The 23,053-nt window shown below is 56.8% G+C and overlaps 1 protein-coding gene across 8 annotated transcripts in view; it reads left to right on the top strand.

The window, feature by feature from the left end:
• The window catches only part of MSI2 (musashi RNA binding protein 2), a 373,357-nt gene that overhangs the window by 334,791 nt on the left and 15,513 nt on the right, over positions 1 to 23,053 (top strand). For 5 of the 8 annotated variants that reach the window (XM_045835868.1, XM_045835866.1, XM_045835864.1 and 2 more), the window contains exon 11: positions 8,465 to 8,527. In XM_045835868.1, coding sequence (XP_045691824.1) covers positions 8,465 to 8,527 — 63 coding nt within the window. Of the gene's footprint in view, positions 1 to 8,464; positions 8,528 to 11,944; positions 11,995 to 23,053 lie in introns of all 8 variants that reach the window. The other 3 variants (XR_006785340.1, XR_006785339.1, XM_045835867.1) reach the window with 1 other exon arrangement.

The raw sequence follows: 23,053 nt of genomic DNA, 5'->3' as shown, positions 1-23,053 counted from the left end.
CTGGGCACCAGGTGTTAAGCACCTGCTGGGGCACAGGCCTCACCCTAGATGCTGGGAACACGGCGGTGAACCAGGGAGATGTACCACTGCCTTTGCGGGCACTTATCGGGCAGAGGAGCAAACAGGACCCCACTTGATGGAAGGACCCACGGCGGCCCCTCCAGTGGGGCTCTTTCTGGAAGGGCTGTGAGGAGCTGGAGGAGCCCGGGGCAGCGGGTTTCCATGGGGCATCAGACATCACCGATGCAGCCGCCGGCTCCAGGCCTCGCGTCCGAACCTGCGGTCACCGTGTCCAGGCCCTCCCAGAGCCCCTGGGAGCCTCTTGCCCCCTGTCACCACGTCACCCCACCAGCCCTAGAGCTCGCACTGCAGATAAAACACACCCTTATCACTCACCAGCGAATAGTAAATGTTATCTATTAAAGCACTTCGGATGTAAAATGTCATGTAAATTAATAGGACTTTAGAATAGGAAGGCACCAAGGGGAGTTCTCAGCTCCGCTACTGTTATTACCTTGAGCAATAATAATAAAAATAGAAATAAAAGTTATCATTCCACTTACTGAGCGCATTACCGAGTGCCAGACAACCATGCCGCGCACCCAGCGAATTTCGCACCCGCCCGACAAGGAGGCGTCTTTAAGTGTGTGTACAGCGGAGGGTGGGGCCAGGAGGGGTTGTCTTGGGTGGCAGCGCCACCAGGGAGTGTGGGAGAGGGGGTCTTGACCCCCTTGCTTTTAACCACGGTCGTGTACGCTTTCCATTCACGTCTCTGGGCCTCGAGTTCGCTCGTCTCTTAAGTGGGACGAGTGAGGTCTCCCCGCAGAGGAGCAGCGAGGGCCACCCCCACCGAGATGCTGCAGCAGGCCCCTCGGCCGCGGGAAGTGCTCCAGTGGTCGCTGCTGTTACTGTCTTCAGTGCAATGATGAGTTTCCTCACCATCTTACTTCACAGGAGGGGAAGCAGGCCCAGAGGTTCCACCATGCGTCCTGGCAACTAACTGTTCAGAAGTTTTAAATACGTCTGTGCTGGTGGCCCTGATCACTCAGAGCCCCTCCCCCACCACTCTGTGCTCCTTCCCAAGGTTCCCTGCCCATCCAGGGCGCACTGGCGGTGCCCTGGACGCCAGCAGTCTGTCGCTCAGCACCTGGGACATCCCCTGTCGGGAGACAGGAAGTGGTAGAGTCTGCATTGGCCACAGAGGGGACTTGTGATTACAGACACTGGTTTACTCACTGAGCTGGTGATGGGGGCGAGGTGGGGACCTGTGGTCTTTCAAGAAAAAGTCTGGTGCTCCCCAGGCTTGGGCATTTCCTGTCCTGGTCCACAGAGGCGGGCGCTTCAGGACTGGGGCTGGGGGCCTTGCTGCCGCACTCAGAGTTAAATGGCTCCGCAGGAGACTCTTCGGGGAGGAATCAGAGTGTTGACTCTTTCCCTGGCAGCTCAGCACCTGCAGTCGGGGGAACGGGGAGAAATGTGAAAACTGTCTGGCCAGAGAGCACCACAAGGCCCAATGATCAGACCCAGGGTTTGTGCTTACACCCGTTGGCGGTTGGCGGGAGACTGTTTTAAAAGCAGACACTGCAGTTTTTATGAGGAGTGGGGGAGGAGGGACAGTGCTGTAAGGAAAGAGCAATTCTCCAAGTGGTTTGTCGGTGTTTTCTTAGAAGCTACAGCCCGGAATCCCTTCACTTGGAAGGCCTTGGTCTCCAAGAGACAGACAGGTGTCTGTTCTGTGGGCGCACGCACGGTGTCCCTGGGTTACCCAGGGCAGCGAGGGCCGACGTTACAATGAACTTCCTGTGGCCATTCTCTCTTTGAGGTCTTGCTGGAGAGACGAAGTGATGCTGGACAGTGTCTTTATCGGGCCAGGAGCAGTGCCAGAGCCCTGGCCAGCACTCCAGAGGAACCTTGCCTCGTCCATCCCCTAGTCCCTGGGTGGTCAGGCCAAGCCTCAGGGAAGCTGGAGCTCTCCAGGGTCCCCACCGCCAGCTCAGTGGGTAGAGACTAAAAAGCATGTTGAGGGACCTGTGTCTTGGTCGTGTGTGTGTGCCAGGGCCCGGCTTGGTCATTTTTTTTTTTTTACGGAATTGAGTTGTGGTGAGAACTCCGAGGACTAGGTCAAGGGCAGAGCCATGGGAATACCTCCATTCCTTTCCTTTTGCTTCCCTGATCTTAGAGAAAAAAGAATTAGCATACTTCTCTGCTTGCTAAGCTCTGAGAAGACCCTACAGCAGACATGGGAAGGGGCCCAGCTCCCAGCTCGGTGGGTCAGAGTCAGGTCCACCCCTTCCCTCGGGCAGAGTGAGGCACAGCCTCCTGCAGCCCAGGGTCCTGCTGATAGGTAAGCGATTATCTGTCCTTCCCAAGGCGTTGGTTTGTGTGCAGCTGGTCCCGCAGATGGACCCCCCACCCTTTCCCATCAGGGGTGGGTAGTGATTGTAAGTTCCACGAAGGCAGAGACTGTGTATGTCCAGTTCACAATCCCAGTGATTAGAACAGTGCCTGGCACGTGGTGGGTACTCAGTAAATATTTGTTGAGAGGGCAGGGGGCTAGGGAAGGGTCTGGAGTCATGGAGCTCCCTGCAGAAGGTCCAGGTGGTTGGGGTACTGTGGGCTCCAGCTCTCTGCTGCGAGGTAGAAAGGGCCGGGGAAAAGAAAAGAAGGAAGCTTGCAGGGCCCGAGTCCCCAGAGAGAGCGCTCTGCTTCCTCCCCTCAGAAGAGCCCCAGCACAGAACAGGCAGTCCCTAAAACCGAGTTCTCAGCTCCGCCTGCGCTTCTGGCATTCTCCGGGGAGCTTTGAAAGTTTCTGCTGTCCTGGCTGTACCACAGAGTGAGCATTTCAGCATCTCTGAGGGTTGGGTCCAGGCATCAGGATTTTTCAAGCTCCCGGGGGATCTCAGTGTGCAGCCAGGTTTAGAACGGGCTGAGGAGTTGCCGTGGGGGTTGGTCGGTCGGTGGTGGCCTGGAGCAGCGGCAGTGGGTAAAGGTGCTCGCTCTCCAGGGGGCCACGAGGCAGCTCTGAGTGCCTCCTGCTCTCCCGTCTCCCTCCACAGCCCTTGGCTGCACCCTGTGAGCTGGAGCCAGGCCAGGGTGAGACTGGGGCCATCGCCCAGCTGCAGGGTCAGTGCCCAAGAGCAGATTGGAAGCTGCAAGGTGCCATGTCAGGGTGGGGGGCTGGCCTCGCCCCACCCTGGCCCTCAGGGCGCGGTGGCGGCAGGCACTCTGGTGTACTCCCTGAGCACCTCCAAGTCAGAAGGAATCTGGGCAAATGCACACCTTGCATTCCTGGCGCCGCATCCTCCGTCTGCACTCGCCCCTTCTGGGAATTTATTTTCTTTTGTTTCCAGACGATGCTCCCTGATTTCCTGTTTTATGCTCTGCAACCCCTTTCATCCAAACAGAGGCTCCCTGACAATAAAGCATCATAAAACCTCACAAGGTTTTTATAACAGTGTACCTACCCTTCATCCCCATGGAAATGTCTGAAGATTATATATTATCTAAACATTAAGCCAAGCAGCAATTGCCTCACAAGTACGTCTTCGGGGCGGTGTCTGTGCCATGTCTCTGCTCTAGGCGCCGGTGCCCCGGGGGCTCGTGGCCCCAGAACCTGCCACCTTCCGTGAGAACAGGGAGGTCGGGAATCAGGCCCCCACCGTGGAGCTCCCCCTGTCCTTGCCCAGCACACCCAGCCTTCTCCTTGGCCTCTCCGCCCCCCTCTCCAGATTGACGCTAGCCAGACTCCGGATGACTGTCATTTTCCCAGCGGAGGGCCAGGCATTTCCAGCCCTCACTCTGCGGCCGCCCGGCCCCAGCAGCAGCTCCCACCTCTCCCCTTGTCCCGGGGTCTCCACGGGCAGGGTGGCGTTGGTATCTTGGGTGGATGTTAGATGTGCTTCTCAAAAGGAAATCAGATTTCTGTTTTGAATGCCAGGAACCTGGGGTGGGAGGGTGTGTGTTTGTTTTTTGTTCTTTCCACGTAGACATCTATCTGCTTTCTTCTACGCTGAATTTGACAGCCCGACCCTGGAACAGTGTCCCTTTGGTTATCAGCTGCTCCTCTTCGTGCCCTGTGTTCCGCCCTGGGCCCCTGGGCCCTTCCTCTCCAGACACGCACCATTCCGCGTTTCCTCCTCTTGCCCCCTTGCAGCCACTGCCCTCTCTCCTGCACAGAGGACGAAAGCTGTGGACTTTCTTTAAAAAAAAACTAGCCCAGTCACACCGGGCAGGCCTGCCCAAGAAGCGGGAAGGGTCCCGGGCCAGCCAGGTAGCAGGTAGTGGCATTTCTAAACTCTTTCAGGACATGTTTCTTCCATCCTGGGTGACCAGTTTCCTCTGGTTGCTTATTTTTGAGTATTCGGAATCAGTGAAACAACATCGGGTTTCCAGCCAAGAATGGGGGAACCACCTATAGGAATTCCTGGTGGGGGGATGCCACGGGTGCTGGAGAAGGGGGCAGGGAGTGCTGGAAGCAATGACAACACAGGAAAAAGGGTCTTTCCAAATGAACCATTTGGGATGGGGATGCCCATTACTTACAAGAGAGAATTTCGTAAAGCTTCCCCTGAAATCACAGCCTGTCAGAGCCAGAAAGGCCCTCGAATTCCCTCATCTCCTCTTTTTCTGAGCGGCTCGGAGGGGCCCGCAGACGCACCCGAAGTGCATCCAAGCAGCGGCTGTGTGCTGCCGGCATCATCTTCTCACACCCAGGAGGGGAGAGGGTGCAAAGCAAGAGGCGCATGACCCTGTACCCCACATTGGGCAGGACTACAACTCCCTCTCAGCACTTAGCAAAAACTAAAGCACCCCAGGCTTTCTCTAAATCAAGGATTCTCTGCCCCCACTGCGCAGCAGAATCCTCTGGAAGGCCTTTAAAAAACAGACGCTGGACTAGCTGCTCCTGTGTGTGTTGCTGAAGCCCCCGGCCAGGATGGAGACCTACTGCCCTGAGTGGGGACAGCAGTGGCTCTCCCAGGGGACCGGTCACCTCCCTAGTCTCAGGAGGACCATTCCTTCCACAGGGTTGCCGGGTGACTGCCCTAAGTGGGACATGTGGCTCAGCCCTTGCCCTAGAAGAATGTGTCACCCAGGCAGAGAAATAAGACGGGTGCGCAAAAAATAACCGTGCTTCGGGAGAGGCGACACCAGTGCGTGCCACAGGAAATAACGAGTAGGTGCGGCAGCACGTGACTCTCAAAAGAACCCACGTGCCGTTGACTTCCAATCTGCAGTGACGTCCAGAAAAAGGCCCCATCCACTGCCAGTGGGGTGGTGGCAGCTTCCACGTCGATGAGCTGCTGACCCCAGAGGTGTGCGCACACCAACCTAGTGACAGAGGGACGTAGGTTTGTCATGTTCTTGTACAGAAAGACAGGTCCATCACTTGGCCAGGTTACCGCTCTTAGAGCTGAACAGAAGAACGTATGTTCTAATTCGAGCTTTGGAAATTGAGCGCCACGAAAAGGACACCGTGAAGTTGGGATGTGATAAAGGGTCACAGACCACTGCCCCACAGGCAGAAGCCTGGCCTCCCCTTCATGCACTGGCGGGGCAGGCCGTGTTGAGGAGGGCCCCGCTCCACATTCCCAGCAGCAGATGGGGGATGGTCAGCTCCCACTCGGGGCAGTGGGGTGCTAGGGCAGCTGTGGGCATTTGTGGACCAGGGTGCACTCGGGGACCAGGGCCCTCTGCCACAGCTTCGCTTTGCACCTCAGCCCATTGAGAAGCCCTGAGCCCTGCAGACCCTCTGCCTAGCTCCCCGTGGTCTTTCCCTGAACCCCCTGTCCAGGCGGTTCTCTCCTTGACAGCCCAGACACCCTGTCCCTGTCTCTTCAGAAATAAAATAAGAGGGGTTTCCTGGGGAGCTAGCCTGCCTCAGGTGACTCCTCGCCCCTCAGGGTCTGGGGGGAGATGCTGCAAACACGACCACGAGCCAGCTGGCTGCTCCTCTTTGCTCCTCCAGACCCAGCCTGGGAAGGCGCCTTTCCACTGGGCACACAAGCTGGGCCCCGGCCTGGGCCATGCTTCTCTGGCCCCCGACAGCCCCCGGCTGGGGCAGCCCCACCCCCAACACACAGGCACACGCACGCATACCTTTCCTGGTTCTGGGCTTGCCCATCCCCTCAAGGCCAGCCACAAGGAGAGCCCTTGGGTCCTGGAAATAGCATCAAGGGCTTATCTTCCAGGTAACCTGGACAGCAGCACATTTGGGGTGACCAGTGGGTCGCAGGTGGATGGCAGGGAGCTGGGGACAGACCGGCCAAGGGGTAGGGGCTGTGGCCCTGTGCTGTGAGCATGAGGTCTGTGGGCCCCCTCGCTGCAGGAGAAGACTGGGCGGCTCTCCTCCCCCAGCCCTGCTTCTCCCACCTGTCACTGTGTTCAGCCCTGTGACGTTTGAGATTAAATTCCGGTCCTCGGCAGTGCGATGCTCCATCTCCAGCAGGAGCCTTTATCTGAGATTAAGGATAACGGATTTCCTTGGCTCAGGTTCTCCCCCTTCCTCCTTCTCTTGGACTATTTATCCAAAATGTGCTTAACTCCAGAAAATGGACTTTTTGTTAACAGTCTTTTTATTGACTCAATGCCCCTCTCCCAGTTTTACCTCTCCACCGCCCCCCCCCCCCCCACACACACCCACACTCCCACAACCACCACCGCCACCTCCTTGCGCTTCCTGGAGAACCTTCCGCTTCAACTCCCTGTGAGAGAGCGCCCAGGAATAACTCCATCTTCCTTCTCTCCTCGCCCGCTTCCTCCTCCTCCGGGACCCCCTCCCCCCGCCTGCAGGGAGCCTGGTGAACTGAGAACTGGGACAGGGAGAAATAACTTGACTTCTTCCTTATTCTCCTTCAGCACATTCCGCAGCACCCACATCTTCCGAAACCTAGCTGCTGCCTGGAAGAAATGGGGAGAGGACTTGGTGGGGGCGCCCCTTCCTTGGTGTTCGGCAGGGGGAGGGAGCAGCCTGCAGGCCTGCGCGTGGCGTGTGGTCTTCCCGGGAGCTGGGAGACCCCCTCCGGCAGCCAGGGTCCACCACGTGCGTTTATTTCACCTGGATCTTTCTTTTTCCCCCTTCAACAGCCCTATTACCATATTTAAATGCAAGTATGTCTCTTTTCATTGGCATTTTAAGTAGCTTAGCCTGACCTTCTTAGAGTAGTTCGTTCCCTTTTGAACTTCTTTCCTCCCAGTAGTTTGTGTAGCTAGGACGGTAGTCTTAGAGTTTAGTGGGCTTCTAGTTTCCTGTTTGGGGGTGCCTGTCCTCTCCTCCCCTGCTCCCTGCCGTCCGTGCTGCATGTCTCCACCTCTGTCCTTGCGGAGTCCTGATGCGGGAGGCTCGGGCTGAAGCCGGCGGCTCTGGGGGGATGTTGGTTACGAGCTCCGGCACACCACTGGAAACCACACTCGCTGGAAATGGGCCCAGGGGTCACCCTCCAGGTGTCTGCCTGGACGGAGAAGTGTTTGTTCACGGGTGGGAGTGTATCTGTGTGTCCCAGTGCGTGGCTGCGTGTGCACATGCTAGCAGCCCAGGGAAGCCCAGGGAAGGGGACTCACCCTCCTCTTCCTTTCCCTGGACGCACTGGGTCACCCTGTCCTTCTGACTTTTAGTCCCATTGCTGGGATGGCCTTGCTGCCTGGTGCGTTCCTATCAGCAGACAGCACACGCACTGATCAGGAAGCTTTCCGATAGCACAGGGGCTTGGCCAAGACCCCTAGGCGACCCTGCAGCGCCGGCTGCAGCAGGCACGGTGGAGCGTGGAGCGCAGACAGAAGAGCCAGATCTAAGTCCCACCCCTGTGCCTCGGGAGGCTGGGAGAGAGAGAAAGCTGTAGGGCTCCCCCCAGTGGGTCCCGCAGCCCCACACTGGCTCCCGCAGCCCCACACTGGCTCCCACAGCTGGCTCCCACAGCTGGCTTCACGTGCACTCTGGCCTGGGGTGGCAACGCCGCCGAGGTGGCCAAGTCTCCAGTACAGATGGCCGGGCAAACCCGCAGAGCCTTTGGAGAACAGCTAGAGTTAACACTGTCTCCTGGCCAAGGCGCCTTTCCCATGCTGGTCCCATCTCAATCCTGTGCCTGTTGTCTGTGGCTCGGGCCAACCGCTTCCTTCCGGCAGCCCAGCCGCACTGGTCCTGCCCTGGCGGCGTCCTGGGGAACTGCAGGCGCAAAGGCCGCAGGGAGCCCGCCCCAGCTTTCAAGAGGCATGCCTCCTAATCCTCTGCCTTCTAGAACCCATTTCCCGGGTGACAAATGCGCAAGCACCACACACCCCCAGATGTGCTGTGCCTTCCAGAAGCCTGAAAGCCGCTGATCTGTGTCCCCCCGCCCCCAAAAGCTGACCCTTGGAGATGCCTTCCCATCTCCATCTGTGTGTGGAGGGCGGGGGGCTCGGCCTGTGGGACAGGGCTGTCCTCGGCCCTCTGCAGGGTCCCCCCTTGACTCCGCTCCTGTCTCTCCACCAGGCTTCCCGGCAGCAGCTTACGGACCAGTGGCGGCGGCGGCAGTGGCGGCGGCGAGAGGATCAGGTAGGAAGGTGTATGGGACAGGCGGCTCCCAGGCATGCCCCAGTGTGCAGGGGAAGGTGAAGGCCCTGTTGGATCTGTGCGGCTGCATCTGTCCACTACTCTCACCACAGCCCGGGGGGGTAGGGACAGGGAGGCTCGGGCCAGGCCCTGCCAGCCACCCAGGGCACCTCCCAGCTGGGGTCAGTCACAGGACTTCAAACCCAGGGTAGATTATTACTCTGTCTCTGAAAAAAAAAAGAAAAGAAAAATGAATTGCATTTTGACTTTGCACAGCCCCTTCCCCTGACAGCCAGCTTCAGGGCACCTGTGGTTATTTCCCTCCTTGGCTTTTGCTGATTCACAAAGCTTCCTTCCTCGGGCCTTGGGCACGGCCAGAGGAGGTCCAGGTTGTCAAAGGGAAGCTCAGAGCCCATCTGCACATTCCCCGCCTTGGAAGCCACCAGTCCTCTCGAAGCTCCCACTGCCCCTGGCAGGTGGGCCTGCTAGTCCAACTGAACTCCAGAGCCTCCAGAGGCCAAGAGGGTGGCCAGCCCTGACCTCAGCGAATGAGCTGCAATTTTCTGAAGTCCCTGTTGCCTCTTAGACACTCTCAGCAGAGATAAGGGCTTCTGGACTCTGCTGCCGGGGGAGGCGAGGTTTTTCTCTCTCATGAGGTTGCCCAGTCCCTTGGTCTCCAAATCCAACCTTCCGGGAGGTCTGGAACCCCTCACATGAGGTGGGAGCATTTTCCCAGCAGCACTGTGGAGTCAGGCCTTTGTTGCTCCCTGACCCCCAGATGCTCACAGCCTTTCTCAGTGAGCAGGGCTCCTGCGGGGTGATGGGCCCCCAGGGAGGCCTCCTGGCCTGCCCCCTCCATAGCCACCCAGAGGCCCCTCCTCCCCTAAGCCACGGTTTGCAGCTGTCCCCCACCCTGTGGACAGGGCGCTGAGCATCAGGGAGGCGACTAGTTCGATGTAACAGGGCTCCGAGGAGGGCAGGGGCGGGAGGTGCTGGGGAGGGGGCCAGGAGGTGGGGCATGAAAAAAGCCCAGGGGGCAAATGCCAACACCCAAACCCTCTGTGACAAGAGACTGGCACAGCAAGGCCCATTGGAAACGTCAGTGAAAGTCCGTTCCATGCAAACTGGCGCTGCCTCAAGCTACAAAGGATCCGCTCCTGTGAATCACCCCCTGGGGTGTATTTGGAGGGGCCGGGGAGTTCTCAGGGGCGGCTGAGGGGCAGCTCGCCAGAGAGTCGGGCGGACTGGCCGGCAGGCCCAGACAGCTGGGCGCCCTTCCTCAGCGTCCACCTGCCCTGGCGGCCTCCAAGGGCCGCCCTGCCCTCTGGCCAGTGTCCCTCGGTGCCCTGCCCGGGGGCAGGGTGTGCACTGCCTTGGTCACCCTGCCCCACTGGCTCTTTAACTTGAGTGCTTGACGAACAAGCCCCCGTCCTACCCGTGCCTGGTGGGAGGGGATGGCGAAGAGAAACGCTGGGATTTTTGAGTGTTACTGGTTTTGTTTTCTCCGTTCAGTTTCTTTCTTATTATGACTTGGATTATGAAACTAAACTTTAACCTGAAATTAACCCTGCCTCTCTCCCCGCCCCCACTCCCCCCGACTTCATGGCAAGTTTAAAGGGCAGCATGGGGTTCTTTGTGAACCCAGCAGTCTCCTGTTGTCTGGGCCCCCTTCCATCCCCTCCCCTCTCACAGACCCCCACAGCCAGGCGGGAGCCCCACCCACCCCCCTAACCCTAACCCCAAAAGGTCAGAGCCATCTCCAACCACACTTTTTTTTTTCAGGATCAGTGGTGTTTTATTTGTAGCCATTTCCATCGGGAGCAAAGTCTCCCATAGGCCGTCCTGGGTCAGCCATGCTCATCGCTGCACTGTTAGTGAATGCTATTCAGGAGTGTGTGCCCAGACCACCTGCCCACACCAGCCTGCCAGAGCAAGGAGTAAATCCTCAACGCCGAGGTGCTGCCCCCGCCCCCAGGGGGCAGGCTCATCCAGGAAGCTACAGGCGCCCCGCAGTGCTGCCTGGGGTCAGGGGCTGGGGGCGTGCCCCGGGGCAATGGCTAGACCGTTCCTGCCAGAGTCAGGGCACCCTCTGGTGGAAGGGGCCTGTGCGTGTGTTCACAGGGCAGCCCCCACCCCCTCCCTCCCTTTGGATCTGGAGCAGGCTTACAAAGTTGGGGAGGGAACATCTCGGCCTTTCTCTCTTTCGGTGAATTTTGGCCTGTGAAGACTGTCCCCTCCCTCTTCTAGAAAATGATCTGGCCTCCCGGCAGGGTGGCCCTTTTATTGACCTGTTTGTAGTGGCCCCTTGGTGGCACTTCAGCACGGATGGGAGAGGGCCACACAGCCTAGTTGGGGGTATGCATCAGCCCAGGCCAGCACGGGCTCACCAGGGGCTGAAGGTTCTACCTTCACCCACCCCTGCAGCCCTGCACCCTGTCCAAGCATCCAGTCCCCAGGTCAGGTGCACTCCCTCATCGGGAGCAGCTGGTGCAGGGAGACTCTGGGGAGTACCAGCCTTGAGCTTGGTGCCTACTGGACCTGGCAGATCGACTCAAAGCAGCAGGCAAGGCGGCCTCTGCCCCCCAGGGCTTTCAGGCATGGGTCAAGGATTAGGCATCGCACAAAAGGCCCTTTTTTGTCTTGCATTTTTGTCCAGCCCCACAGTTTTGTTTGGGTTCTTTTTTCTTTCATTGTGAGTTACTGGAGCACCTGCTAAGGGCCTTGGGGGTGGGAAGCTGCTTTGATTTTGTTCCGGTTGGCAACTCGCATCCGTCAGGGCTCCGGTGTCAGGGTAGGAGGTCCGGGGGGGCCTTGAGCTCTGCACCCACCTCAGCCAACTCCTCCGGGCCAGCCTGCCCGCCTTTTCCTAAGTCACCCAGGGCCTGAGGGGAGCAGGGCGCAGGGCCCCCGACCAGGGAGGGCCCTGCCGACTCCTAGATAACTTCACTATCAGTGGTCACTTTTCTTTTACCTTCACCTGGCAGTTTAAAACGTCATCTTTGCTTGTGCTCAGTTGAGAGTTTGTTTGTTTATTTTGATCGTGTTCATCCAGTTCCAGCAGCCCCATCACGCCCCTCCCAAACCTCAGCCCTGTTCAGCCAGTGACTCCCCACCACGGGTGAGGGCAGTGGTTCAGGTTTCCAGGCGAGTTGATTTCTGGGTGCCATCACGGGGTGGGGGGGGGTCCGTGTGTCAGTCTCAGAGCTTCGGAGCCCCCTGCCCTCCCCCCGCCCATCTCCGGCCCCAGCCAGGACCCCTTACTGTACTTTACACTTGCCAGCTTTGTGCCCACGCAGCAGCGTGGGCTCCTGACGGTGGGGGCGAGTGTGAGAGTCATGTTTCTGTTCTTTTCTCTTGCTTGGTTGGGGCTGCGGTGAGAGAGTGTCTCTGAGGCATACTTTCCCGCCTCTCTTACACTAGGATCTGCACACCTCCTCTCAAACACTCTTCTGAACACGCTCAGCGGGAAGGTTTGTCCACACCTATTAATCCTCTCTCAGTGTCCAGCTTCCTGTTAGTACCAGCTGGTTTGCATGTTTTTGCTTGTTCAGATGAAACAGTTCAAGAAACAAACTCATATCCAACTCTCGAGAAATGTCTTTTTTTTGTACTTTCGTTTTTGATTTTTTTTTATTAGTTACAACTCCAAAACACCTGTTGTCCAGTAAAACATTTCACACCCCCTGCCTGTTCTTAGATTGTATGTATCTGTGGGACTGAACTAAATGCATGCACTGTAGTCGATGTACTGGTAGCTGTAGCTGTTAGTTGTAGAACATGCATTGTCGAGTTGATATTACAGGGCCTCCGACGGCACGGCCTAGCGGTCTGCAGAGTAGCGTGGGGGGCCAGCGGGAGAAGGGGCTCCATTTTCAATGTCGCCCAGGGGCTTGGATCCATGTTCTCGCCATCAGCCACCACCACCTCCCCCTCACTCCCTGCTCCCCCAGTCCAGAGCTGGGTCACCACCCTCCCTCCTGAGGCCTCTGTGGTAGGGTCAACCACAGGGAAAGAGAACGGAACCAGGGTTGGAAGGAGTCTGCACGTTTCTCCTTGTTCTTGTCTTCCTCACGCGGTTCTTGAACACAGCAGATCTTTGCTTATGGCTTCGGGGCTCCCAGCAAGGCTCCTCCAAGCCCTCTGCTACTTTGCTGGCTCCCATTCAGCCCTTCAAGGAGACGGGCGGTCCAGCAGCCCAGCCCGTGCAACCTCCTCCCTGGGCTGCAGGGGAAATGAGACCTGTGGGGACCGGGGTAAAGACCCGCAGATCCTCAGTCTGCAGACAGGGAACGCTTTTCGTCCCGAACAAGATCGGCACTGGTTCTCGAGGTTGGTGAGGGTGAAGGAGAAGCCTGGAGAGGAGCCCCCCAAGGGGTGGGACCAGTGAGTGAGACTGGTGACAGTGGAGATTACTGGCGTGGCTGGGGCGGGGGTGGGGGCAGGGCTGTAGCTGTCAGAGTTGCTCTCCTCCCCCTCCCCGGGGGGCTTCCCAGTCCTGCTGCCCTCGCCCCAGCTCAGGCACACGTGCCAGCAGTCGATTTTGGACACACTGTCGTCCCCGTGTTTGTGGTGACAAGCCATAAAGGAGTGCCAGAGGCCTCTCAGAGCTTTCGGAGATGTCCCTAATCTGTGATGGAGGACAAGTCCAGGAAGTCACGCAGTCCGTGCAGCCCCCGTGAGTGTGACGCGACAGAAAGAAACGGCAGCTCCGTGGGGAGGTCGGTGGCAATCTGGGTCACCAGGGACTGGACGCGAGCAGGCCAGTCGGCCGCAGAACGAGGGCCCCGAGGCCCAGGAAGGGAGTCTGGGAGGTGCCATCCTCCTGGCTTGGCCTTCCTGGGGTGGGGGTGGGGGAGGGCGCGGAGAGAAGGTCTGGGACTGTGAGGCTTCCGGGTGGCTGAAGCTGCAGATGGACCCAGGCTGGGGAGCAGGAGAAGAGGGTGGGGACAGAAGGCAGAGGGAGCAGGAAGTCTCCCCGACTGACCTAAATCCTAAGTCTGGCTCTGCTGAGAAAAGGGCTTAGCTGTCCTGTGGCTGGACATCCTAAGGGTTTCCGTTCCAACAGGTCAGATGAGCAAAGTAAAACTCAAATCGGGGGTAGAATAGTTGAACTTGAGCCAGAAAAGAAAATGCTTTGAGGAGGAGGGTGTATCTCACAAGGCAGGCATGCCCGCCCCTCCCACCAGTCTCAGGGCGTTTTCCACGTCCCGGCGACATCCTTCGCCTGACACGCATTCAGGGCCGAGGGGTGTGGACCACAGCATCCCCCACACACTCCTGCAGCTGCTGGAGGGATCCGGGATGGTTTGCAGCAGCTGCAGCCCAGGCTTTAGGGTTCCCAGGTGTTGCTTTCAACAAGCACGTGTTGAAGGTCTGGCCTGTGCCAAGAACCAAGGAATGTGTGGGCAGAGAACGCGTCTTCCCTTCGGTGGTCTGAGAATCCAGATCCTTCCCCCAAAGCGCTGTTTCTGGCTCTGTCGGCCTCACTAAAAACAGGAGAATGGATCAGTGTGCTGCGTTCACTTCTGAAGACAGCATTCCTGCACCTCCGTCAGCCCAGTTCAGGGTCGGTAGGGGGGGCGCTGCTGTGAAGCCATCTCTGCTTTCCCACCCACCTCCCTTGCACCAGCTGCAAGCATTCTCTGGGGGCTGAGGCCCCGAGATGGCCCATCTGTGGGCAGTGCTATGCGGGGACACCCTCTCGCCAGGATAGACCCACGTGGAGCAGACCCAGCACGGTTAGCCCCAAGGGAGAGCAGGTCTGTGACTCCCTAGGACCGGCTGCGGCAACCAGCCAGACCTCCCTGAAAGACCTTTTCCGAACACGCATCTCCTGGTCCACTGCCTTGAGTTCTGAGGGTGGGCGCCTTGTTTTTCAGTTTGTCATTAAAATCCTCCTTTCTGGGAGAGCCAGGATTTTCCCCTTAAACCGTCCGGCATTGGATTTCAGGAGCCCCAGTGACTTTATAATAATGTGCAAAGCCACCCGCCACTGACCTCAGCTTCATTCATTTTCCAAGGGCTTTCAGACCAACCCTGTTGAGGATAAAATACATCAACTCTAATCAATAATTTTGTAATAGAAATACCATGCACTTGATAAATCAACTCGAGTGCAATTAGTGACCGGCCTTGAAGTCCAGACCTAAGTATAAGCTAATCCTAAAGTGCATGGAGTGGGGGAACGGTAACGGCCCCTTAAACCAGTGGCCCTGTTTTCGGTGGGTGACACCCGTCCGTGCCTGCCCCCCGAGCTGGCTGGGCCCTGCTCCCTCCTGCCTCTGGCTGGAGGTGGGGCAGGAAGCATGGTGGTGCCTTTGGGAGCTCGATGAGAGTATGGAGGGCACAACAGAGAGGGCCAGAGGGACCCCCTCCTTGCACCCTGGCCTGGGCGGGAGCACGGCGGTCTAGGGAGCCCCAAAAGCTGCAGAAACCCCCATGTCAGTGAGAATCATCAAAGGGACACATGTCTCGGTGCACTCGGTTCCTTACATTTCTTCAGATCTTAGGCTGTCGTGTGTGATGGCAACTACTCCATGAGAGGCAGGAAGGCAGAAGATTGGGGCCTGGTTTCACATGTTTGTTTGTTTTCGTGAGAAGGCTGCTCTGCAGAATGGTCATATGACTTACCCAAAGTCACACAGCTGGTCACCTGAGGAGCAAGACTTTGGTCAAGGATAGAGAGCCCTGGGCTTGAACTTCTTGGTCTTGGCCTCCCCTAAGTGACCCTGTGGAGGAGCTGTGTCTGTTCACGCAGGACTCACCTGCCGCCTGGACGCCATGCGCGGGCAGGAACACAGGATGTCTCAGCTGCCGGCACTGTGTCCACCGAGGACTCGGGCTCCAAGACCTCACAGCCCACCTTTCAGATGTAGATTTCCGGACTGGTCCCAGGGCACATCTGCCATGGAGTTTAATTCAGCAGATGTTTATTATGTGTGTAACAACAGTGATTATTATATGCAGCCCGCACTATCCTGGGCTTCAGATCAGAGTCCACGGGGCTGTGTCAGAAACCCGGCTCGGCGTGGTTGCCTATGATAGGGGATTTACGGCCGGACATCTCAGAAGCTCCCAAGAAGAGTGGGCTTCAGGTGTGGGTTGTTCAGGGCTTTCATTCTGCCATTCTCTTCACTTTGCCCTCCTTCTCATTTCAATATTGTTGTTATGTTGGCTTTCCTACGGTGGCAGAATGGCTGTAACAGTTTTCTGCTCCACACCTCTCTGTGCAGAAGAAGGAGGCAGATGGTCCACAGTTCAGGCAAAAATCCAGCTGCTTGGCTAAGGCAGAACGAATCGCTGAAGATGGGATCCATCCTCCTCCAGACAAACCGAAGAGCTGTTGCAGTGCGGGAGAAGGATGGGTTTCCAAAGGACGAGGCTTTGACAAGAGGGGGAAAGGAGAATGATGCTGGAGAGGCAAGCGGTGAATGCCCACCACCTCCCTGGAAGTTCATAGACGAAGGCAGAGCACAGCCCCTGCCCTCAGGGCCTCTCCGCCTAGTGTGGGACTAACAGGTACTCACAACATGACGCCATAAGCCCACCAACAGAAGGAGCACAGGAGAAGAAGTGACTGGCTTTGTCTGGGAAGTCAGGGAAGGTATCACAAGCAAGAGCAATTTTCCAACAGGAGCTCCCCAAGGGGCCATGGGGAACAGCATGTGCAAAGCCACCAGAACCAAGGCCAGTAGAGTGAACTTGAAACCCTGCAAATGGTTCACCCTGGCCAGAGAATAAAATGAAGTTGGGGCCGGGGTGTGGGAATGTAGATGGCGAGCCAGGCAGAGCCAGGGCGGGGGGCCCTGGTGCCGTGGTAGGGAGCCTTGATTCACACAGGCAGTGGGGAACCAGGACGTGGCATCAGCTGTGCGCGTCAGACAAGCCTTGACATCAGCGTCCAGGGTAGATTAGAGAGGTGGCACTGAGGGCAGGAGGACATGTGACAGACAGTTCACGTGCATTGTAAACACTCCGTAAAGGTTCATACGTAGCTGCCCAGTGAGATGCCGCAGGCCTTTTGCTCTTCCCCATTGGCGGATTAATTCTGGGCTCAGCATCACGCTGGAGGCTGGGGTGGGATGTGGAATTCCAGGGAATGGTCTTTGCCTTCAGGAAGCTCCTGGTCTTTTGGGGAGGGCACAGCACACGATCGACTTCAGAGACGGTCGTCAGTGAGACTGGATTTTGCCGAGTCAGAGAGCACTCAGCAGGCAGGAAGCTCGGATGTGAGGCGAGACTTGAAGTGGACCCTAAGGGTTTGGATGGGGAGGCAAGAGGACACTTGAGGTGAGGGAACTTGGATAAGCAGACCAGTGGTGGGGGGACAAGCCAGTAGAGGCTTGAAGAGGTAGAGACAGGCCAGATTCTTGGACACTCAGAGCCAGGTTGACCTATCCTAGCCCTGGGAAGGAGCGGTTTGTATTCTTTACGGCAGTGGAGCTTAAGGACAGAACCAGCTAAGGAGTATCAGCCTGGCAGCTGCCCCACAGAGCACAGCCTGACCCCGGATCCCCTGGATGGGGTGGGTTTGTGGCCTGAACGAGGGGAGGGGAGCAAGGCAGCAAGGAGAGCATTCCATCACTGAGCCCACCCCCGGTTTCCCGTGACTCCCCTTTGCTTCTGCAACAAGGTGTCACGCATTTCTCCTTGGGGCTATCGGTTCCCACCCCTGCGCCTTCACGGCAGTCACTGCCCCATCCTTCCAGCCCACCCATTGCCCTCTGTCCTTGTCTTTGCTCTGCTGAGATCCAAGTCAGACTGCCTGGAAGCCCCCCCCCCCGCCCCCCATTAACCCTGCCTGGGACGTTTGCTCTAGCTCTTCAACACAGGCTTGCACCCTCTTCCTTCTGATTGGCCAGTTTTCCTGAATGAAGGGCAGGGTTTGGAATCCTTGGAAGGTGTTTTGGCTGTATCTCAGAGTGGTGCCTGCCTTCTCCAGCAGTATAAACTTGCCTCTAGGAGGCAAAGTCAGCCTCGTTGTAAGTATAGGTGAATAATTAGTATGCAATTAGAGAAAGCAGAAAATAAAGGAGCCCTTTGTTCCTGAGTGCTAATTAATATTAATAAAAAGGTCTCCCCTTTCTAGCTTGGGATCCTGCAGAATAGGGGGCAGGCAAACAATGCTTCCAAACAGTCACAATTGGCTGTTGGGATGAAATCTGCCAGGATGAGAGCACCACGATGAAGTCCACCCCACAGCGTGGATGGGAGGCTTCCAGCCAGCATCTCAAAGTTCACGCCCACCTGGGAGACTCCGTGAGAGAAGTGTATCTTGGAAGTGGCCGGTAGATTGCTAGAGACACTTCCCAGCTGATTTTAATAAAATAATGATAACACTAATACATTGACGGTAATTCACATGGATTATGCATGAGCCAAGTACTGCGCCAAGCCCTCCTGCCTTGTCCCGCGAAACTCTCATAGCCCTGTGAGAACTGGGCACTGTCACTCCCATTTTAAAGATTCGAAAACTGTGGCCCCCATAGCTGGTTTGAGGCGGCACAGACAGGCTTGGCATCTAGGTCTGTCTCATCAGGTCTGTGCTCTGGGCCACTGTCAGCAGATGTCCCGTCACACCAGGCCTGTGGTGCCTGAGCAAAGCTCTGCGTCTTTAAACCCCACACTCAACAGAACACCGCCACTGCCCTCGACTCAGTCCTCCACATCCTTGGGGGAGTAGAGTCCCAAGTCATATATAAGAGGCCTCGGGAAGCGTGTGTGTGTGTGTGTGTGGTTGTTTTTTGTTGTTTTTTTTTGCACCTGCTTCTGCTGGTGCAGACTTCACGTCATGATTCTGTCTGACTTTGGCTGACATTTCTAATCTGACTTCCGGTCCCCGAGACCTTTCAGACAAAGGAGGCCTGGAGGAGGTGTGGTCAGGTAACAGGGAGCCAGCCTGAAGGTAATTATTTGAAAGGAGCCTTTAGCTAAAACAAGACCGAAAGAAGTTAGCCGCTGTCCAAAAGAAATTAGGCGATGGAGCAAGGCAGAGCCTCTTTGGGCAGGACAGACCTTCTCCAGAGGGATGTCAGCATCCCTTCCTGTGAGCTGCTAGGACTGAATCTGGAAGGTCACTGAGAAGCCCCGCCCTGGGAGGGGATTGGCTGCCTAGTTGCTGGGGCTTTGCTTTGGGCCAACGGCTGGGGAAGGGCGCAGCCAGAGGCGGGAGCAATGGGCTCCTCAGCCAATCGTCTGGCAGAGAGGCTGGGCTCCTGGTACCATGGCAACCAGGAGCAGGGGCTCATTTGTTTTGTAGATGAGTAATTACTTCGCAATTAGAGAAAGCTAAAAATAAAGGGGCCCTTTGTTCCTGGTTACTTATTAATATTAATAAAATGATCTGTCCAGGTCTGTGGTAAACAATTAATGCAAACCCATGTGCCTGTGGCAGAGCCCACTGTGGACAGTGAAGGCTGCCCAAGCCCCCATCCCCTTCTCTTTCTGGAAATTAATTCTGCCTGTGACCTAAGGAGAGTTGGTTTTCCTGGCCTTGCGGGGAAGAAGAAAGGCTCAGCCTCACAGACACCTGGGACCCAGAAGGCCCGGGAGTCAGGGGGTCAGTTAGGCACTGCCCCAGGTGGAAGGGTCTGGCAATGACAACCCAGCCCCAGAGATAAGACCAGAAACAGCAGCGAAACCAGAAAATGTGAGCTGACATTGGAGGAAGCCCCTTGTCCACTTTTGCTGTGTATTCATGGCCATGGTATTCGACTTTCTGGATCTAGATTGTTCAGCTCCAGATATATAAAGCAGTATTTCACCTTCCACTGAGGTAGCTCCAGAGATTGTGGTGTCTCCTTTCTCAGCGGGCTTGAAGAAAAACCAATCAGGCTTGGAAAGGCACACGGTGTTGGGGATTGGCCCCACATCTTCCTGTGCCCTGGCTTTGGGGGTGGAAACAGTTCAAAGGCTTCCCTTACATCCCTTCCCCTTCCGAGGGGGAGGAGTGCTTTGTGGGTTACTCAGATAAGGATGATAAGCAGCAGCTGTAAGGGGAATGGGGAAAAGGAAAGGAGAAAAGAGCCTAGAAGGAAGAGTGGGGAATCAGAAGACTTGGCTCCAGCCCAGCTTCCGCCACTGACAAGCTGGGCGATTTTGCGGGGGGGCAAAGGGTTTCAGACTAGAGGGTCCTTGGGGACCATTCAGCTCTATAGCTCTGTATTGCTTCTGTTACCGAAGCTCTCCCTGCCTTGTCATTGGGATGAAGGGGTGACAGTTCAGTGCCTTAAGAGTTCAGAGGAGTGAGTAGAGAGAAAGTCCAGGACTTCTAAGTGATGAAGCAGCGTGGTGTGGATGCACTGGAAAACAATCAGTCATGCAATTTTTTTTTTAATTCACGAAGGCAATGACGTGGACAGAAATAGTTCCAAAATTGTGAAACAGTAACAAACAAACAAACAAACAAACAAAAACCTTGGGCGTGGTTGGTTAAACCTTAAACCTTTGGGGTTGGCTCTGGACAGTGTTCACTAGTGAAGCTGGGCCTGCTGCTGCTGCTGCTGCTGCTGCTGCTGAGCAAACCAGCTCTGAGACGGACCAGTGCAGGGGTTCTTGAACTCGGCTGCATGTTAGAATCTCCGGGGGAATTTTTACAGTTCCTAATGTCCGGGCCATCCTGCAGATCCATCGAATCCGAGCCTCCCTCGGCGGGCCCCAGGCCTCAGTTAAAGCTCCCCAGGCAAGTCCTGTGTGTAGCTGTGGACTCAAGTTCCACCAAGCGCTAGCCAGTTGCAGAGCCTCACGCCATCTCTGTGACTTTGTCACCAGCGCTCTTGCCTTAGAAATGGGTGAACAGAAGCCAGCCAGGCAGCTGGCCCCAGCCTTCTGAACAGCAGGGCAGCTGGTCTGGGATCCTTAGGTGGAGGCCTTGGAGCCCATGGCTGGCCTGCCAGCCAGTGGCTTTTGCAGCCAGGCCAGAAAGTCCTCCCCTCCCCGGCAGGCTGAAAGGGTCTTTGTCCTCACCGAGGAAGCCTCCTGCCTCCCTCGAGGACAGACCTGTCGTGGCTGAAATTGAAAGCATGTACGCAGACAACCAGCGACCCTGGATCAACCATAAGCAGGGAAGCAGCCATCCTCCTTGACTGTCTGACGAATGGGGGCCTTTTTGTAAGGTCGGAGTTTGTTTGTTATTAAAGACCTAATTAGAAACATGAGAGGGAGTTGAATGGCTCCATGCTTAGCTAATTAGTGACATGCATGCGCCCGCTTTGAACTTCAAGGACACAGAGCTATTAGAGCTTACATCAAAAATGGATTAAACTCCTGTGCCTTTATAATCATTAAAGACAGGCTGCGCTAGTGGAGAGCCTTTTGTATGTCCTCAAGGGGCTGCCCCTTGGGCTTCCTCCTCACCCCGCCCCTGGCTGATGGAGCCCAGGGCAGTGAGTACCTGTGCAGTGTGATTGGGCAGTAAATACTGACGGTCCTGGGCCATCCCAGCTCCCCAGAGGACCGCCCTCAGCAGAGTGGCATGGTCTGTGGGACTGAGATCAGCCCTCCGGTTGCAGAAAGACCACACTTTCTAGAGGGGTCCCTGTGGGGGCTTAGGTGTGGAAGGGCCTCCTTTCTCTCTGGCAGTGCCCCTCCACCTCACCTTGACCCCTGCAATACTGCATGCTCAGCTGCCTCCTCCAGGATGTGGCACCTCCAGGAAGGTGGTCTGGTCCTCTGGAGAGACGCGGTCCCCTGTTTCATGGGGGCCTGGCCCCACCTCTGGGTGGGGAATCCCCAGTCTGATGGGCAGTTCTTGCCAGACTTGATAGTGTTCTATTTTAATAATAGCACACAGGACCGAAAAGGCACGCAGGGCCTGTGATGTCACTTGTAAGACACGAGAAAGGACCTGACCCCCTGGCTGGGGCAGACTGAGTGAGAACGACTGAGTGAGTGCACACAGCACGACAGCTCGGAAGGCAGCAGGTGCGCATGGGGAAAAACCAAACGGTTTCTTTTTTGAAGAAACGAAGAGGCAGGCGTGCCTCAGGGACATAGGCAGTCACCTGGTCAAATGTTTTCAGGATGAAGCTAGGACATACTTGGAACCAAACTGCTCCAGAGAGAGAAGGGGAGTCACTAGTGGGCCCCACACTCCCTGTCTTTATTTCCTTCTGATTCTCAAGTCGGGGAAGGCTGCATAAGGGAGCAAAGGCTCCGGCACTGGCATTGCCCCATAGCAGCCCCCCTCCGCCCCAGCCTCAACACAACCACCCTTTGCCCAGACCAAGGGCATGGAGGCAGCACCTGCCTCCCCGGGGCTGTGGGCGCAGCTGCTGGCGGCTCGGTGCGCTGGCAGCTCCCGGGTGCTTGCTGGGGGGTCTCCCCACCTGCTGCTCCTTGCAAGTCCCAACCTGTGTGAGTTTGGAATCTCAAACCAGTTAATTTAGAAAGGAGACACAGGATGTGAGTGTTAAAACACCACCTGCCTCAGCCAAACTGTAAACATTTGTCTCCCGGGTTGTCTTTCCAAGCAGTTTAGAGGCTCAGGGCAGAGGCGCCATTGAAACACCGGTTCACATCCGGGGGGATCAGGCACCCCACCTCCCGCTGGAGACTTGAGGCCTGAGCAGGGGCAGCCTGCCGAGGTCCCGTCACTGGTGATGCTGTTGCCACCGGCACACAGTCCTCACTGGCAGAGCAAGCATCACGAGAGCCTCAGTGACTCACGGCCTCACCCACCGTGATCTTCCCTTTCCTGGGGCCTGTCTCCCCTTTGTTCCTTAGACGTGTGCAAACGAGGGCCGTCCCTCGGGACCCCTAGGGTCTGGGAGAAACGGCAGCCTCACCGTGGCTCCAGAAAGTTCCTTCTTTGCCCTCATGACATGAGCCTGGTTTCTCTGGCCACCTGGCCCAGGCCTATTCAGGGCTGCCCCGTCTCCAGAATTTACACCAGGAGCAGATGGCCATCAGCCACTAATCTCGCTGCTCCCTTCACCGCCCCCTTCCTAACCAGCTGGGCCTGGCCCCCCAAACCCAACTCGGGGCCCATAATAAACGACCATGGAGATGGAAAGAGAAAGAGCTGTTTTCTAGTGAGATTGTGTCCCGGCCCCAAAGGCCTCCTCGGAGGGGCCCGCCCTGGATGTCCCGAGAGGTGGTGCGAATCTCCAGCTTCACTGCTAACACGGGGTGTGAGGGAGCCAGCCGGCAGTGAAGTTATCCCTTCCGGGGAGTGTGATTTGACCAGAGGCTTGGACCATCCTACAGAATTATTAGTCCCAAGTCCTAGGTTCTACTGTCCATCAGTTCTCTACTCGAGATACGCCAGCACTAACCGGCCGACCTCAGCCCCCCGCCAGAGCCGTCCAAGGCTGGTTAGGATTTGGGAGAACAAACAGCAACTGCAGTCTTCTAAGACTGGCACCATTGTCACTGGCATTTGGAGTGTGTATGTGACACTGGCTGCCTCGCCAGCCCAGGGAGCGAGCAGACGCGCTCCATGCGTCCTGTGCAGTGTTTAAGATGAGCCGGCATCTCTGGGTGTGTCGAGACTTGTTGACACCAGGCTGGGTTTATGTCTCCGGAATGTAT

Source organism: Phyllostomus hastatus, unplaced genomic scaffold, assembly GCF_019186645.2.
Source record: "Phyllostomus hastatus isolate PE091 unplaced genomic scaffold, TTU_PhHast_1.1 phas_contig_210, whole genome shotgun sequence".
NCBI classification, from domain to species: Eukaryota; Metazoa; Chordata; class Mammalia; order Chiroptera; family Phyllostomidae; genus Phyllostomus; species Phyllostomus hastatus.
The sequence above is the reverse complement of the archived record's forward strand: the minus strand, read 5'-3'. Positions and strand labels throughout refer to the sequence as shown.